The following is an 18,175-nucleotide window of genomic DNA, read 5'->3' on the forward strand; positions in this document are numbered from 1 at the left end:
CAGTCGGTGTCGCAGAGCTCTGTAGCGACTAAACACATCTACTAACTGCCGCTGATACGACGAGCTGTGACGGAGGTCTGTAGCCGCGTCTCGAAGCTCTGTAGCGGCTTAAACAGCTAGCAACATGGCTCTGTAGCACGGAGCTCTGTAGCCCATGTCACGTGACCAGCCATCTGTCTCCTAGTTTTCGTATATCATACGTTTGAGTGTGCATAACTTTTCGTACGATATCCTACGAACCTGTTCATGAGAATGCGTTGGTTGTAAAGATCTGCAGCTGCCAGACTACCTTTAAAAAACCTCTCATTTTACTGCAGTAGGGTCTGATAGTCTACCCCACTCAGTCCTGGTTCTGGTTCTCCAGCGGGCCCAGCAATACGGCCAGGAATCTGAGCTCCAGGTGGAGTCTGAGCTGAAGGAGTTTCTGTTGAAGCTGCATGCCATAAATCAGTGTGTCTGATTTCGCGGGGAATCGGACCCATTGGTATTACAAATAACTATATAAGAATAGCCAATATTCTCGCTGATGGTCTTGTTTGCTGATGTAGGTCGTATACAGGCATCCATATTGAATTTAGGACGGTTTCATAACTAGTTAAAAACTCCTTGTAGTAACTTTAATACATTTAAAAATGGCCACTGACTTTGACTTTGAGGCCTGTGATTTTATTGAGTAACACTGAGGTACTTACTGGCTTTCATTAGATCTCATGAAACCTCTGATGAGTACATAGTTTTATCTTTATCATTACATATTACTACAACAAATACTACAGTCAGTGTGAAGTTAATAAAGACAAGCAATGATATACAAAAAAGCTAGAAAGAACTGTTGAGCTTTGTGACACTGAAGCTGTAGACTTCTGTAATTGTCAACCAATTGCACAACGCAAATTTGTGACTAGACTTGACTACTCAGAACTACTACAAACTTGTCATCACAGAGGATCAAACCATGTAGAGAGTTAAACAGAGTTAAACAGAGTTAATGATGAGTTTATAATCTGCTTATAACGCTCAATAAATTTAGTTATAAGGAGATTATAAACTCATAACTGTGTTTATAATGCATTATATAAATCATTATAAAAATGCTTTATGATTATAGTTATAAAGCATTATGATTATTCATAAATGCTTATAACTATACTTAAGCAGATTACAAGACATTATAACTGTGTTTATAATGCATTATAGAGACAGGCTTCATAGAAAGTGTTACCCAAACTCTTTACAATGAGGATCTAAGAACAATTTGAGAGAAACATCCTGCCAGCTGTGGTTGCAGTTTTTTCATGTTTTCAAGACAGAATATGTTCAATCGCTCACCAGTTTGATGTATCCCTCGGTATCAAGCATGAGATTCTCCGGCTTCAGGTCTCTGTAGAGGACACCCTTGCGATGGAGGTAATCAAAAGCCTCTGTGACGCAACCAACACAGAATTTGGCAGTGGGCTCATCAAAACTCCCCCTAAAGATGAAAAAAAAGACCAATTTAAACTTGACAAGCAGACAAGCAGACAAGCAGAGTCAGATTCTATGCTGTTCAGGAGGCAGAGAAGCAGGAGAAGTGGTCTCATTACACAAATGCAACTAAACAGTTACAGGCAGCTCTAATTCAGTGATTTATAATGACTGGACATGAGATTATTTATTGCAAGCCAGGATCCCTCATTAGATGGTAACCTGACAGTAATACTATCACTTTACCCAACAAGCCAGAAATAAAATAACAATGCTGTGGAAAGGCTGGTATTTCAGAGACAGCAAGTTATATGTTGTGATTTTGTTAGGTTTTCAAACGTGTAACAGCATTAGTAAGTGGTTGGTCTCTCCTACTGTACCTGTCTCTGAGCAGACTCCAAATCTCTCCACCTAGACAGGCCTCCAGCAGCATGTACACATACTTGTTATCCTTAAATGTGCGATACAGTCTGGAGTAAGAGAAGCACAGACAAGTTAAGACTCAAAGTAAAATGTTTGGCCTTCATGTCAGAATCAGAATCAGAATCAAAATCAGAAAGCAGTTTATTGCCACAGTAGTGGAACGACATGGAATTTGCCTTGTTTAATTAGGTGCATACATACAAACAAACAAACATATTGAACATTAATAAACAAACAATGGCCATGCTGTTCTATCACTTATGATCAGCATTTGTCGTGTTACTATTATATACTGTCTGGTCTAAAATAATACTATTTTCCTGGTTGTGAAATATTAAGGGTGCAGAATTTTTTCTTTAATCTCTTTCTGTTTAATGTAATTATCACAGTAAAAATTAGTAGAGTGCTGTCAGATTAAATAATCACTTGCTTAAATTGTTTACATTAGCTTTCAATTGGTAAAAAAAAAATTGATTTCCTACTATTAAACAGTAAACTAAAACTACATAAAAAAAGCAGCAGTGTGAGAACTAATGATGCAAAACAGATCATAAACAGTAAGCAGGATGCTAAAATGAATTAATGCGGCCCCAGTTGGTTATTATTGCAATGTACTATAATATATTTAAAGACTTTCCTGTTTTAATTATTGCTTCATTTGTGAACTAATGTGATTTTAATTGACCCTTGTGGTAATGTGTTCAAAGTAAATTTCTAATAGCAACCCAGGAGAATGTACATATTCAATATCGCACTCAAAGACACTTGAGACAGCAGAGCGGATGCACTCCACTACGCTGTCACTCTACATGGTCTTAAATCTTAGATCACCTTATATCAGTCTTGAAAACAGATTAGAAATATGAAGAGATAACAGTTAAAACATGTGAAATAGGTCAAATAAATACATGGAGTGCATGAAGAGGAGATGAACAGGAGGAGCGTTTCAGAAGGTGAAGAATGGCTTTAATATCGGCAATATCTGAGTCTGTTCCACGGCATACACTGAAAATTGGATCATCGTAATCTCACAAAAGGGGGGGAAAAAAGCTATTGCTGCAATATTTCATAACAAATAACTACATTTTTATAGCAGACATCTTAATATCCCCTGCCATTCTACCCCACTGAGAAGATGTAATCAGCTCAAGGCCGCAACTGTGATCTCATCAAAAACTAATAAGCGGGCGCACTGTTTTCCCAGACTAATGGAGCAGAGCTTCATCATGTAGGATAAAAAATGGAAATGGGTTTGGAGGCTGAGCAGGAGGACTGACTTGACAACGAACGGTGAGCGCGCCTCGGCGAGGATCTTCCTCTCCGAGTGGATGTGCTCCTCCTGCCTGTTGTCTACGACGTGCTTCTTCTTGATGACTTTCAGTGCAAAGGTGACGTCTTCGTTCTGCACCTTTACCTGCAGATGGAAATACCAGAGTGGGATGTCAGACCAACATACTTTTTCACCTGTCACAGCAGGAAAAGCACAGCTGTAATTAATAACATTAAGGGATAGGTTTGCAAATCTTCAAGTCTGTTTTAAAACAATAGTTGCATATATCAGATCTTTCAACAGCAAAACATTACTAATTTGCAGTGATAATTAGACCTCTTTGTCTTTGTAAAATGGGATTTTGGTAACTCTGTAATGCATTAACCCTAACTCAGCAATAGAAATGATCCGCCAGTGATTGCACTGGTGTTTTTGCTTATTGTGATGTCATTTCTTGGAGTATCTTCGAATGCTTCATATCCCTAAAATCAGTACAACCTAAGCTATACGTTTATGTAAGTCAATAAACTATAATAATTAACAAAAGTAGTGACATTTTACTATCCAAAAGATTTCTAAATGTAGAAACATGAACAAAATATTTTTTAACACTCCATAAGTTATTTGAACTATGTACATTTTTTAGTTTTTGAGATATGCTCTTTTTTATCAGAGTGTAAAGGTGGTTTCCTAGTTTTCCTCTGCAACAGAATGGTGTCACGCGGTTTTGCACAGGACCTCACGTAAAGTGATAGGGTCATCACGAGCGTACAATGTAAAGCCTTAGCTTTCTGCTGCAAAAGAATGAATGCTCTAGCTAAAAAAAAAAGTAAATGGCAATTAGCCTACTTTTTTTCTATATTTCACTGATTACCAGATCATTTTGTAGTTATTTCTTTTTTTAAATGTTATTTATAGTGTAGTCTTGCATTGCCAGACCTTCCTCCACAGCGTTGCAGAGGAGGGTCTGGCTAGTCCACACAGCATTCTGGGATGGGAGAAAAACGTGTTCTGGTTTATTGGCATGTCTTTAAACCAATCACAATCGTCTTGGGCGGCGCTAAGCGCCAGACGGAGCCACGGTGCCACTGCAAAATAGCCACTGGAAGGAACTTGTTTTAGTGGAACATGTGTACGTTCAAAAGTTGTTTTAGTCTTCCAACAGAAAACTCAGATTGGACAGATAGTCTAGCTAGCTGTCTGGATTTACCCTGCAGAGATCTGAGGAGCAGTTAACCATAGTCCTCATAAATCTGAACAATCCCCGAAATGAAATGTCGTCGATATAGACAAAATGAAAAATTAATAACGATTCGTAGCTTCAGGTCTCACCAGTTCTACTCGTCCAAAGCCGCCGACCCCGAGAGTAGCGACAAGCTCCAGGTGGTCGAAGGGCCTGGACTGAGGAAACACGGCCACAAGGTCCTTCAACTGGATGACGTCTGGCGACAGCGGCTGGCTCTGGTGGCGCGATACGGACCTCCTGGATGAGGACAACCGAGGGACTTCATTTTAACCAACCAATAACAAGTATGGATTTCCAGTTATGTTTGTATTTTCACTGTCAGTAAAATTACTTTTGTTGGGACTCATTTAGTTGTTTCATTCTGACCAAACGTGTAACGCAGCTTTTCGTTCACTATGCAGTCCTGAGCGCACGCCGCTGCACCTACCTGGCATGTCTCTTCTTGTCGTCACGATCAAGTGTTGCCACGTAGCCTTGGAGGTACCTCTGCAGCTCATTGAAGGTGCCCACTGTCTGATCAAATGTCCTAGAAAAAAACAAAAAAACGCACGTCACAGTGCAACCACTGGAATGTTGGCTTCATAACCCCAAATTTGATTTAACTGACGTGTACACTTACACTGAGATTAAAAGATGTATATTACATGAGGAAATCAAGACATGATAAAAACGTCTTTCACTCTGTTGACAGCAGCTGAAACATACCAAAATACCCTGTTGTATGTTTCCTAAGGAAGATTATGATTTATATATGATTATGTTGTAGTTTTGAATCACATCAGACTGCAGGGTAATGGGAGGACATATCAAACATTTTCAGCATGGCATTCACACATTTGTCAGAACTGATTATGGAAGAAAAATTCACTCAGTGTTTGCTTCATAATGATAATTTAGGCAAAAAAACTTTGTATATTAAATCTTAAGATTAGAAAAAGCACAACATTGTGGCCGGGTTCGCTCAGTTGGTAGAGCGGGTGCACGTATACATAGAGGTATATGCCTCGGCGCAGAGGTCGAGGGTTCAAGTCCGACCTGTGACAATTTCCTGCATGTCTTCCCCCTCTCTGTCCCATTTCTCACCTAGCTGTCCTGTCCATTAAAGGTAGAAATGCCCCAAAAAAGAATCTTTAAAAAAGCACAACATAATAATGCCCACCCTACGTAAGTCACCACTCAAAACATTTTTATAATTGTTTTTTGTCAGATTATCTGTCATAACTTAATTCAGTTACAACATAAGATGGGCAGGAAAGCCCAAAAAGCTCTGGTTGTCCTAACAACTGTACATCTAATGTGCTTCTTGACAACCTTCTGTTTCAGAGGGAACAATATTTTGTGAGTGTCCAGAAAACTTCAAATGGATGAGTATACTCACTCTCTATCGATGACGAGGCACTCCACCCCATCCTCATCGGCGATGATATTAGCTGACCTGACATCATCACTGAAAGAGAAACACGCACATTTCTGACTCCTCCCACTGCTTTTATGATTTTAGGATTAGGAGAGCATGTTGTATTTAATGCACATTCACAGCTGTGAATCAATATTTGAAACATTTTGAAAAAGATTCAAAATGCAGTACTGATTGACAGGTAAGGCAGCCGATTGCAGCAGATGAGACTACAGATATGTTAATACAGTTACAGCACAATGCCTATTGTGCAGATTTTTCCAAAAGGCTGCATATTCTCCAGAAGCGCTGCCTCTTCACATCATTTTTTCCTGTCCTGTTAGTGTTTTTTTGTGGAGATTTTCCTTACCTGAATCAAGGGCCAAAGGATAGAAAGTATCCTATTTTTTTGTTTAGGTTGTAAAACCCTCTGAGACAAATTTGTGATTTTGAAAATTATAAATAAACATGACTTGGCTCTTAAAACCAAGGTTTCTTTCCACCAACAATCTGTGGTAGTGTTTGATGTTTGTGTTCACCTTATAAGGGCTTTCTCTCCAAAGTAGTCTCCCTTCTGCAGCGTGTTGATGATCTGCGGCAGCTTGTGGGCCTCGGTGGTCTGGGTCACATTCACCTGCACAACACAGTCAGCTGGATCATTAGAGCACATTTCACTTCTTCATACTGCCGTCTCCAGTTCACCGCTGTAGCTTTTACAGGTGCTGTTAATTTTCTCCAAATATTTTTACACACATTGTAAAAAGTTAGAATCCTGAGAAATTAGAATAATTGACATATTCAATTATAGTAATTGGAACACGATGGCTATGAGTATAAGTGGCATTGATGTACTATATTTTCTTGACATGCTGTCAAAATAGACACATTTCCTACCATTATAAGGCTTAGGTGCAGCACCCAAGCTGTTTTGGGCACCACCTAAGCCAAATAAATGTAAAATGAATGTGAGCATCAAAACTAACTAAATTACTTTTCTCACATCTAATAAATGTAGTTGGTCCCCAATGGACTTTTTTAGCAAGTGTTTTCCTCAAGATTTTCACTTGTTATTTATTATCTGCTCTAGCTTTTCCAATGTTTTAGACACAGATATGGTAATATAACTGTGGTCTAAAAGGATGTGTAATTGCATATTCTTTATTAAAAAAAAAAACATGTTCTTGAGCAAGGACCCCTAAACTCCCAGCCAAATACGTGCACCTACGTTTTCCACAAACCTAGGGAAAACACTGTTTATTGAAAGAGGGTTTGAATCGGCTGCCTCTGTTTGTTCTGCTGCTCGTCGTGCAATAGTTCTCCAGCGGCCGGGATGTTGTGAAACTTCTGCTTAATTTGCGAGGCTTTAAAAACCAGTGGCCCGCCCCGGTCGAGGTCAAACATCCCACTTGTGGCACCATCCTGCCGAAGAAATGCCGACATGACATCACAGCGGTAACGGCCGGGGTGTGTTTTAGCAAAGTGTCCCGTTTGGCCTCAGTGACCTTTACTTCCCATGTTTTTCCTGGTGGCAGTCGCTCTCAGACTTTATTCCCTCCCTGGTCGGGGGGGGGGGGGCGCGGGTAGTAGAGCCATTTCCTGTATTAGCCCCCTTTCTCCCTAACATGTGTTCCTCTCTGGTTTGGTTAGCTTAGCGCTGAGGAGCTGCTGTCTCACATCAGCTCATAATGGCATTTTGAAAGTCCCCTGTGGACAGCTCTGGCCCCTCTCCATCTCCCCTCGCTCCCCGGTGTCAGGTTGCTGACTTATCAGACAGACGGGCGGGTGAGTCATTGTCCCACACCTCCCAGACACTAATACAGTTTGACCAACATATTGTTTTGGTGGAATGTTAGCCTAAACTGGTCTGTTATTGAAGGAAAATCCCTGTATTTTGTTTGTAATTGAACTTATTTGTCTTTTGGCCTTTATTTCTATTAGTTATGGTAACCTTTTAAGCATGATTTCAAACATACAACAATGATCCTAAGCACTTGAGTCAATGCATCGATTAGTTCAAGGGTTGGTTGGATTGCATTCAAAGCAGCAACCAGGATTCTCGGCCATTAAATTGCAGATGTACTTGCAGGATGGCATAGGCATTTAATACATTTTTTATTTTACCTCTATTTATAAGTCAATTAAGAACCAATTCTCAATTACAATGACGATCTGGCCGAGAGGCAGCAACAGGAGGCAAGTCGAAACAAGACAGATAAGACAGATAGTGAGTCAGCAGTTTTGTTTCCACTCATGTGGAAGCCAAAGTGAAGAGGATAGAGGAAGAATGAAAGCAGAAGCAGACAGCATTCCAGTGTCCTGCAATATTTGGGGAGACTAGTGGTATTTCTGTAGCCTTTCATTCCAACACTCATGTTAACTGATGAGAAAAGCCTTTGCTGAAAAGACTGGAGCTGCATCCTTATCGGTGCAATAGAGACGTCACACAGTATAGTTTAACTGATGCACTAGAGGATTTATTTTATTGTTGTCATGAGGACAGGATTAAGTCTTGTGTCTCCGGCCCTAATGAGTGTCATTGTTGCAGAGTCGAAAACGTCTCCGAAATCTCCGCAGTGCAGCCCATGTGTAAAGTGTTATCATCACCAATGGGAGTTAGGGCAAAAACTGTAACAAAGAAATAGCTGAATTTTCCTGTATTGGATATATTTGAACATGTTGTTGACTCTCCACATAGTGAAGTTCTTCATTTTATTGTGTAATTATTGTTTTTTAGCCATGCGAGCGGTGTGGCTCTAGAGATTAAAAATGTCACTATGTCCACCACATTGAGACTGAAATATCTCCCCAGTTATTGGATGTATTGCCATGAAGTTTTGTACAGACATTCATCGTTCCCACAGAATGAATCCTAATGACTTTGGAGATCCCCTGACTTTTCATCTAATGCCACCAGGTGGTCCACATTTGTGATTTTGAGTCAAATGTAGCATGCAATCAAGCTGAACTAAAAAGGAAACCGAAAACATTATAACTGCTTAACATTGGCATGTTAGCATTCAATTTAAAGCACTGTACAGCCTCACAGAGCCGTGTTTGCTAGGGTCTACACCCATGCTTAGTCTTTTTAAATTAGTATTTTTTGTGCAAAGGCAGTAATTTATCCATGCATTTTGCAGCTATTAAATTGGTCATTAAAGAGCTGCTATTCTTCAAATATTCTTTAGTGGAGTCCCTGAATGTTCAGAGACCCACTGAGATAACGGAAACTTTTTTTTGGCAAAGAAATGAAATCAAACAATATTTTTCTCCTTGTGCAAACATGGTAACGTGTCTTTTTGAAAGACAGATGAGTGAGGACATTTTGGTTAGGTTTAAAGGTAAAATTTGTGAACAGTGAGAGTTGCAGTTTGAGGGTCCTAACATAAATGATGAACTAAGTGATGTGCTTGTGTGTGTTTGCATGGATGTTCATGTTGTCTGTTACAATGTGTAAGACGCTTTACCTTTCCCTGCGCGATGATGTAGAAGGTGCTGCCCTCCTCTCCCTCCCGGATGATGTGCTCTCCCTTGTCATAGTATTCCTAATGGGATGGGGGGGGGGGAGAGAGAGAGGGGGTGAGGAGGGGGAGGACAAGAGTCAGAGCTGAAGCATTACATTGATTTAACAATTGACCCATCTGGTCGGATTCCTGGTAGCCGGTCCCCTGCGGGATGAGAGCTGGAGTTCAGTCGTCAATGATGCTCATGTCATTCAGAGCTTCTCAACACGCTGATCAGGAGGGGATTTTTGGGGGCTCGTGGGATTGATGAAACATGAAGTAAAGGTCGATATGTTGATTATGATGCTTTTAATGTCTGTCATGAGGGCCTTTCATGGTCATGGTCGTTGGATTTGACAGTGTTAATATTTGTGTTTGACCCCATGGTCTATGTTTATATTAATTTAAGTGTGCATTAAAACTGGTCCTGTGACACATGTTCCGCCCTACATTCAGCATTGTTTAACTACGTACTGATTCAGTACTAGTAATGTAAGGGATAATGCACAACCCTGACCAGTTGTACATTTCACACTTGTGATAGAAGGCGCAGAGGCAAACAACAAGCCAACACACAAATTGCAATATGTCATCCAATTTAAAATGTAATTTAGCCTTTAATAACTTCTCTTACAGTTGTTGTTATCAGAAGGTTTCTGTACAGTAGTCTTCCTGCTGCTTGTATTGTCAGGCAAGATGTAGTCTGGATAAACACCAAACAACAAATAGCAGAAAAGGTTTAAGATTACAGGGATTTTCAAATTCAGACCATTTTGATATCAGGTTGCCTTGTGCACGTAAAGAAATATGTCAGTGGTTATCTGCTCTCAAATCGTCAAGTATAGAGAACAGCGCTTCACCCCATGCTGCATGATATTGTTAGTTCTCTTTCCAGCAGAGATACATATCACGTAGTACTATCTTTGACAAATAGATACACCTCTTTCTCTCTCTCTCTCTCTCTCTCTCTCTCTCTCTCTCGCTCTCTCTCTCTCTCTCTCTCTCTCTCTCTCTCTCTCTCATTCTCTATCTTGCAAGTTGGCATACACAGAACAACGTATCATACAACCGTTCGTACGATATCTTACGAAAAGTTACGCACACATTTTCGTGCATTATCCTACGAATGTCCAGCAACAGAAGCGATCAGTGAGCCTGTGCAAGCCCCTGCCAGTGATGGAGTACTCGAGTCCTGGACAAGGACTCAAGTTGCTTTTCCCTGGATTCGCGCACTGATGAATTGGACTCAGACTTTTCAAGCATTCATGAAATAGGACTTCAGTAATTGACAGCGATAGAGTACTAGAGTCCAGGACTCGTGACTTGACTCAGACTCGAACTTAGGTAATGGTGACTCGACTCATACTCGACTCTGACGCTTCTTTGGTGACTTGGACTTGGACTCGAACACTGGAGACTCGAGACTTGACTCAGACTCAACAGTTGGGGACTTGACTACAACACTGGCCCCTGCAGTGCAGAACCTGGTCAGACAACAAAACTACTTGGTTAGGTATAGTTACATAAGTAAACTTAGCACAAAAAGTAAGGACATTTGTGTTTGGTAGATTATTTCTCTGTGGTAACAATGCTTTTTGGCAATAAATCTTATACCGTTGGAAAGCCTGTTTAGTTCCCTTTCAAATGGTGCCCCATTTGTAAGGAACATGCATTTGTGGGATGAGCAGCAGCGCTGAGTATGTGGGTTGTGCCCATGAAAAATTTGCCAAATCTTCTCTGCCAATGTCAAACAGCTTATTTTGCCATTGACTCGTTTGGTGTTTGGTGGATTGGATGATTGAAGTTTGAAGAAACAAGACATATTGGCAATTGAACAATTTATTCATTTCACAAACAGGAGCCTCGGTAGCGTGTGGAAGAACCACACACAGCCTGGCACCTCCTCCTCATGCTGGTCACCAGCCTGGTCACACACTGCTGTGGGATGGCATCCCATTCTTCAACCAGCAGTCCTGACCTCAACCCCATTGAACACTTGTGGGATCAGCCTGGGCGTGCTGTTTGTGCCAGAGTGACCAACACAACCACGTTAGCTGACTTGCGACAAATGCTGGTTGAAGAATGGGATGCCATCCCACAGCAGTGTGTGACCAGGCTGGTGACCAGCATAAGGAGGAGGTGCCAGGCTGTTGTGGCTGTGTATGGTTCTTCCACACGCTACTGAGACTCCTGTTTGTGAAATTAATAAATTGTTCAATTGCCAATATGTCTTGTTTCTTCAAACTTCAATCATCCAATCCACCAAACACCAAACGAGTCAATGGCAGAATAAGCTGTTTGGCATTGGCAGAGAAGACTTGGCAAATTTTTCATGGGCGCAACCCACATACTCAGCGCTGCTGCTCATCCCACAAATGCATGTTCCTTATAAATGGGGCACCATTTGTAAGGGAACTAAACAGGCTTTGTAACGGTATAAGATTTATTGCCAAAAAGCATTCTTACCACAGAGAAATAATCTACCAAACACAAATTTCCTTACTTGTTGTGCTAAGTTTATGTGGCGTAAGTTAACGTACGTACAAAAGTTAAAATAAGTCGACGTTGAATTTTGCTTTCACGCGGTACATGAACAGAGGTCTTCTGGGTGAGAGTCCTGTATTTGTTTGACCCATCCATTCACCTGGACCTCCTCTCTAGGCAGAGGCATTGGTGCTATTTTGTACTACGTCGCCTGACTTCCTCCTTAGAGGCCATGCACGTCCTGGCTAACAATTATGTTGGTTATATATGTATTTAATAGTATGGACAGTGAACGAGAACAACCAGTCAGAGGTGTCCGGTTACAAGAAATTAATGCCAGCCAATACGACTGAAGAAGTCCCAGTGGTCATTGTATAAAATGAGATATCCTGATATATCATGTTGCGTCGTGAAATGATGAACAAGAAGTGAAGACCACTGCATTGCAAAGTTGTAACCAAGTTTCATATTTTATATATCAGGTCACCTTTCAGGAGTGTATTATTATCCTTATACCGCAGGCAAAAAGAAAAGTTGTGTTCAAATCATCATCCATTTTTATTGAAGTTACTTTCACCAGTAAGAGTTAAATGGTAATGCAGTCTGAAGCATCAGTATTGTTGCTATAGCTACTTACAATTATATACCCTTCACAATGATTCAGAATGGTGTTTTATCCTTGAAGAGTCTTGATTATAACTGACATCTGTCAGCCAATCAGACACAAGTAGTTTCTGTGGCCATGTTATAAGCTCACAGACTTTGTAAGAAGGCACACTCCGACACACTCCAGTTGGTGCAGATCACAGTCGACTGAGAAAGTTTGTTTTTAACGTTTAGTTCAGTTTAACGAGCATCATAAAACTGAATGACACTTTGAAATATTCTTGAATTAAACACTGACGCACAGTGTGTTCTCTTATTCAGACACAGATTCCTCCACTTCATGCTGTCTGTAATACCAAACCTAACACACCATCCCCAACACTGAACCCAGCCTGCTGAATCAGCAAGCTGCCAGATTGCCTTCCATTTTAAAGCTTTTAGATGAAGAAGGGGAAGTGCAAAAGAATGAAGGTGACCAGGATGAAATGTTCTCTGGGACTGATGCCAAATTCCTGCAGCTGAGACAACGGCTGTAATCCATTTGACTATAGAGGACGTTGGCGAAAAGTGAACAAACAAATCAGAGCAACCACGCATAAACATTCCCTGGTGTTTACTGTCAAAACTCTTGACACAAGTGGCATTTTCCTTGAGCGTCCGAGCTTTGTTTACGTCAGGTTTACGCTTCAGGAGAGCCTAGTTTAACACCCGTCCGTGACAGCGGAGACAACATGCCAAGGTTTTGTTTATAAAAACTGTCTGGATGATACAGCAACTACAGGGGAGCGACACCATTTGAAATTGTTTCTCAGGTTTGTTATACCAGGCTGCCAGGCTTGAATCCTGAACGTGAGCCAAACATTTACCTTTTCAGGAAAGAAAAAGAGCATTTTCACAAAAAAGCTTAAAAGCACATCTCTTCATAAAATGCTTCAAGTACCCTGACCCCCAACAATCACATACATCCCCTTCTGTCTTATCTTTACCATCAACTTTGCTCTGATTTGGTTTTGCTCATGTCAGTGTTAGAGAAAGCCACTTTTGCTCAGCTGTGTGTGCGTTAGGTTTGCAGTCGTCCTATTTTTTGGGGCAACTGTCAATCGACCAGTCACAGCACATATTCAACTGCACTTCTCTCTCTGCTTCCAGCGACAGAAAGACTAAAACCAGAGGAAGGACTGAGCCTATTTTTAAGACCACCACGGTCTTCAGCAGCCCCCAGGTGGGCTGGTTGTCCTGTGCAGCTCCTTGAAGGCATCTTGCTGCCTTCAAGGAGCTGTTGAAATATCTGTCATGACACAAGCGCACATGAATGTTTTAAGAAGGGGACAGTGACAGTTGTTACTTTCAATTTGCAGAGTGCTATTAATGGACAAAGGCCCATGTAGTGTCAAAACATGGTCCACATTTGTGTAACAAAATAATTTTAAAGATGTCACAAACCAGCAAGCTTAGATTGCTACTATATTATTTTCCGCATCCTAAATTAGCTGTTAGCTTGTCTGAGCTTCCAAGTTTAGACCACTATTGCTTGGCTGCAGCTCGCTGGGTAAGCTTATTAGTTTGTGTGATGACATTACAAGTTGTTTCATGCCAGGATCATGAGTGAGGCTTATCTCAGACTTAAAGAGAAAGTTTTTTTTCATTTCTATTTTATGTTTCTGCTTTCAACAGAGCTCCTTCTTTTGCCATTATAGCTGTCCAGTTAAAATTCCAATCAGCAGATCAGACTGGAGATCTGACAGAGAATCCTAAAAAACAAGGTACCCCCTTTCACACACACACACACACACACACACACACACACACACACACACACACATACAGGCAAAAACACACACACCAGAAGACACCAAATTCCATTCCCCCACTCACTGTTTGACAAGAAGCTTCAATATTATCTGGCGGATTCTCGACGAACATCTGCACCACTATTAGGTTACAGCCTCCCCCCACCCCGCACCCGAGAGGCAACAGAATCAGCTCCATCAGAAATGACTGAATAAGGAAATTCTCCTGCAGTGGAGAGTAGTGGGACGACCAACGATTGCAGGGAACGTCCTTGAAGTTTTCATTGTGAAAAGACGCTTAGAAAGGCTGTTTTTGACCCGAAGCTGACAAGCTCCGCTCCGTTTTCTCTTTCACCGTTGAAATACAATGCTTATGCAGGAGAACAGGGGTGAGCCATTCTCCTGCATGTTTTAACATACACACTTACGCACACAATCACTTGTATGTTCTCACACCAAAAGCCTGTCACTAGCACATCATTAAGATCTCGTCCCCCATTTGAATAAACACTTTCTGGGGCCTTGGTCAAATAATTATGGTAACAATATACAGCGCCCGGCGATGACAGGAATAATATCGGCTCTGTTCATCAACAAGGTAATTTGTGAGGTCTTGCCGACTGGAGGTAGAAAGAATATGCTGACACGCAGTAATGGTATATGGCCAAATGGTAATGATATTTTGACAGCAGCTATCTGCAACGCTGGGGCTCCCATGAGCTGCCAGAGAGGGTTGTGCAATACTGAGGCAATACAATGAAAAGTCGCTCCAGTAGAAATATAGGTAGTTTGACAGAATAACTTACCACCTCGAGGCAGTCCACTATTTTGCTTAGCTTGTCTTCTGGCAGATTAGCCAAGAGTGAAACGCTGACAGAAAAGACAAAACACAGATGATGAACATTAATTGCATATACATTATATAATACAAATTACTTTACATGTGATGCCAGGGACCTTTAATGTAGAACTTTCCTGTGTGAAAGTAATCAAGTAATACACCAGGAAAATAACATAACACAATCTATATGTGACTCTTTGTAAAGTTAGGTTTTAAATGATAGTAGACATACACTTGTTTTTGTTCCAAGCTCACAGCGTAGAAAGGCCGGCAGTAGGCCACGTGCCCAGCACTGAACAGCAGATGGCTGGATTAAAACAGAATACTAGTGAAGGAAGTTGAACATCTAGCACCTAAAGATTAATATATTCTTCTCAGGAGGTGGTGGAGACCATCCAAACAAGAATTAAAGTGTAGAGTAAATATTGGAAACTACAATCCCATGTTGCTCTGTGCCTGCTAAATGTGTAAATATCTAACTGATTGCTAATAAATTAACCAAAACAACTCTTTCTGTCCCCTAGTGGTCCAAACGTACTTCAGCTTTGTATGTATAACTGACTTTGCAATGGTAAGAAAACTTAGTTTATCCATGGGACAAAAATGTTATTAATTTAAATGCAGGGACGGAGCAAGATGTTGTAGACATTCAGGGCTAAGCCGAAACCTAGGGGGGTCCGGGGGCATGCTCACCCGTGGAGATTTTTTTTCTTCCATTTACAGCAGCTATTTGCACAGTGTTTCAAGCCATTTGATAACAAAATGCCTAAACAAAAAAACAAAAAAAGTACATCATTTGGGGGAAAAAAATATAGTTGCCAAGGACAAAAATCATCCTATTTTGTACCAAATTGTTCTTTAACTGTTTAACTTGAGTCCGATACAGAGTCTGAAAGACAGTAAAGTCGGCCTAAAAGATTCGGGGCTTTTGAGAAAAAAGGGCTGGAGCCCCAGAAACCACCCCCTGCTCTGCCCCTGTTTAAATGTGTCCAAAATGAACTAGCCATATACAGATACACTTCTTATCCCAATCCCAATAACTTGGGCTATTTTTTGGACTATATGGTCAGGAATCAGGAATTTGACCTTTACTATTTAACTACCCTGTATATTATCAGTTAGATAGATTTGTACAGTGATGAACTGAGAAAGACCCTGTTTACACTTGGTTTTTGGTGCGTCCTGGGTGATTGGATCACAAGTGGCCTGCGCTAAATACAAATGTAAACGACCACCAAGACGCATTGTGATCTGATTACTCAAAACACATGCCGAGGTGGTCTGGGACACATTGGGATTTCGCTAATGAGTCCTGATGCAAGGACAAAAAAACCCAGGAAAATACGTCATTGATGAAGGAAGTGGTGTTCGATTTGGTGACAGTGTGCCAAAACTTGAATAAATGGAGAGGAGCACTGATGTTTGTGATTGGAGTGCAAGTGTATATGTAGGAAGTAACGAAATCTGAACACAAGATTCACAAGGGGTCAGCACCTTGGAGACGCATGATAGACAAGTGTGAATGGCGATGTGTCTCGGCTGTCCACCTGTGTTTGGATCACCAAAACACATTTTGTACGTTCAAAAGTTGTTTTAGTTGTGCAACAGAAAACTCAGATTGGACAGATAGTCTAGCCAGCTGTCTGGATTTACCCTGCAGAAATCTGAGGAGCAGTTAACCATAGTCCTTTAGAGTATAGAACATAGAGTTTAGAATTCCAACACAAAGAAAGTGTAAGGTAACTGACATCCGGCCGAAAAGAAGGACATAAGGCGGATTTTCCAGTACGAACGTCGTGTATGTAGATTATTTTGTACCCTAACCATTAGGTAGTTAGATGTAGACGTTAGCTTTACATATTTCTACCATGTTCTCTAAAAGATACATTTTCAAAATTGCCTAGCAGGAGTCCATTAAAATCCTATATTGTACATCAAATCATAGAAAAACAGGTGATGCTAGCTCGTTGGCTACAGCTCGGGGCTAACCTTCGGAGGAAGTTGCGATGCTGTTCATGTCGCGTCTCAGCCGTCCTCCTCATGATGTTCTGAAACACCTCCCGGTCCAAAGCCCACACCCTCACTTTGTTCACCACTGTAAAAGCAACATCACATCCATCAGAAAGTGGGACATGTTCCAGGTTCTGACCTCTTAACGAAAAACTAGTTAACCTATGCCCCTGATTAGTGAATACTAAAGGAGCCACAGCTGCTTTCAATGGAGTGTTTAGGAAAACGTGTAGACTGATAACCATGATGGAATGGTGAGTATCAACCAAAATCTTAACATTTTCCCTCCCTAATCTTTCTCCTTTTTTTTTAGTTTAATTAAATGATTCTACCACCACAAAGAAATAACATATTGTTTTATTTTGTAAGATGGACAAAGGAGGCGAGAAAACCCCTGTAATCCGTCCTCTATCTTGGTGGTGAGTCCTATCAAATCTACAGAAAGTCTGAGACAAGCTTCTGTTGGTACAAGGAGGAAGAAGCTGTGAGAGTTTGACATGAACCAGTAGCAAAGAAAGAGTTCCCCTTCATCCACTTCATCTGTTATCATGTAAAACCAACTCAGAGAGACTTGTCAAACTGTCACGGTCTTTTCAGTTCACCCTGAATATTGAGGTCAACTCAGTGTCCCTCCCCCAAGGGCCACATGTCAATTACTTGTTTAAATATACAAACCCTGACAAAGAGCACTCACATAGTACATGGTATGCACTTTCCAAATGCCACGGAGGTGAAAACCAATCAGAATGCAAAGCTGTAGATATCATGTAAACCTTTGTTAACACAGCCGATGCAAAAGCTTATTTACTCATCTGATTCTTCTGCTCTCATTATCTATTAAGAAGTCACTACAACTCAGATGAAGGTCAGAAAAGTGTCTTTAAGGAGTCAGGCTGGGAAACACATTTTCAATGATCAGCGTGACTGGTAACAAAAAGGTAGCTACCATCTTTTGCCCTCAGTTAAAATTCTGCACATGGTAGCTGTTGTTCCTTCAACTCACTTAAAACTTCTACTTGTAAACATACAACACACCTATAAACATCTACACAACAACAAATGCGAATTTTGTTCCTCTCTGTCATTACATTTTTATTATTTGTTATTTTCTCTTTTTTTGCTCACTGTTTTCTCTACAGAAGGAG

At 40.8% G+C, this 18,175-nt stretch overlaps 1 protein-coding gene across 2 annotated transcripts in view; it reads right to left on the bottom strand.

Annotated features, from left to right (window-relative positions):
* prkg2 (protein kinase cGMP-dependent 2) overlaps positions 1-18,175 on the bottom strand; it is a 38,138-nt gene that overhangs the window by 6,257 nt on the left and 13,706 nt on the right. For both annotated transcript variants that reach the window (XM_031305450.2, XM_031305451.2), the window contains 10 exons: positions 17,010-17,115; positions 14,986-15,049; positions 9,264-9,341; positions 6,339-6,433; positions 5,782-5,850; positions 4,831-4,929; positions 4,490-4,640; positions 3,165-3,301; positions 1,845-1,934; positions 1,330-1,471 (listed from right to left, as the gene is read on the bottom strand). In XM_031305450.2, coding sequence (XP_031161310.1) covers positions 1,330-1,471; positions 1,845-1,934; positions 3,165-3,301; positions 4,490-4,640; positions 4,831-4,929; positions 5,782-5,850; positions 6,339-6,433; positions 9,264-9,341; positions 14,986-15,049; positions 17,010-17,115 — 1,031 coding nt within the window. The remainder of the gene's footprint in view (positions 1-1,329; positions 1,472-1,844; positions 1,935-3,164; positions 3,302-4,489; positions 4,641-4,830; positions 4,930-5,781; positions 5,851-6,338; positions 6,434-9,263; positions 9,342-14,985; positions 15,050-17,009; positions 17,116-18,175) is intronic.

The sequence above is a fragment of the Sander lucioperca genome, chromosome 2, assembly GCF_008315115.2.
Source record: "Sander lucioperca isolate FBNREF2018 chromosome 2, SLUC_FBN_1.2, whole genome shotgun sequence".
Classification (NCBI taxonomy): Eukaryota; Metazoa; Chordata; class Actinopteri; order Perciformes; family Percidae; genus Sander; species Sander lucioperca.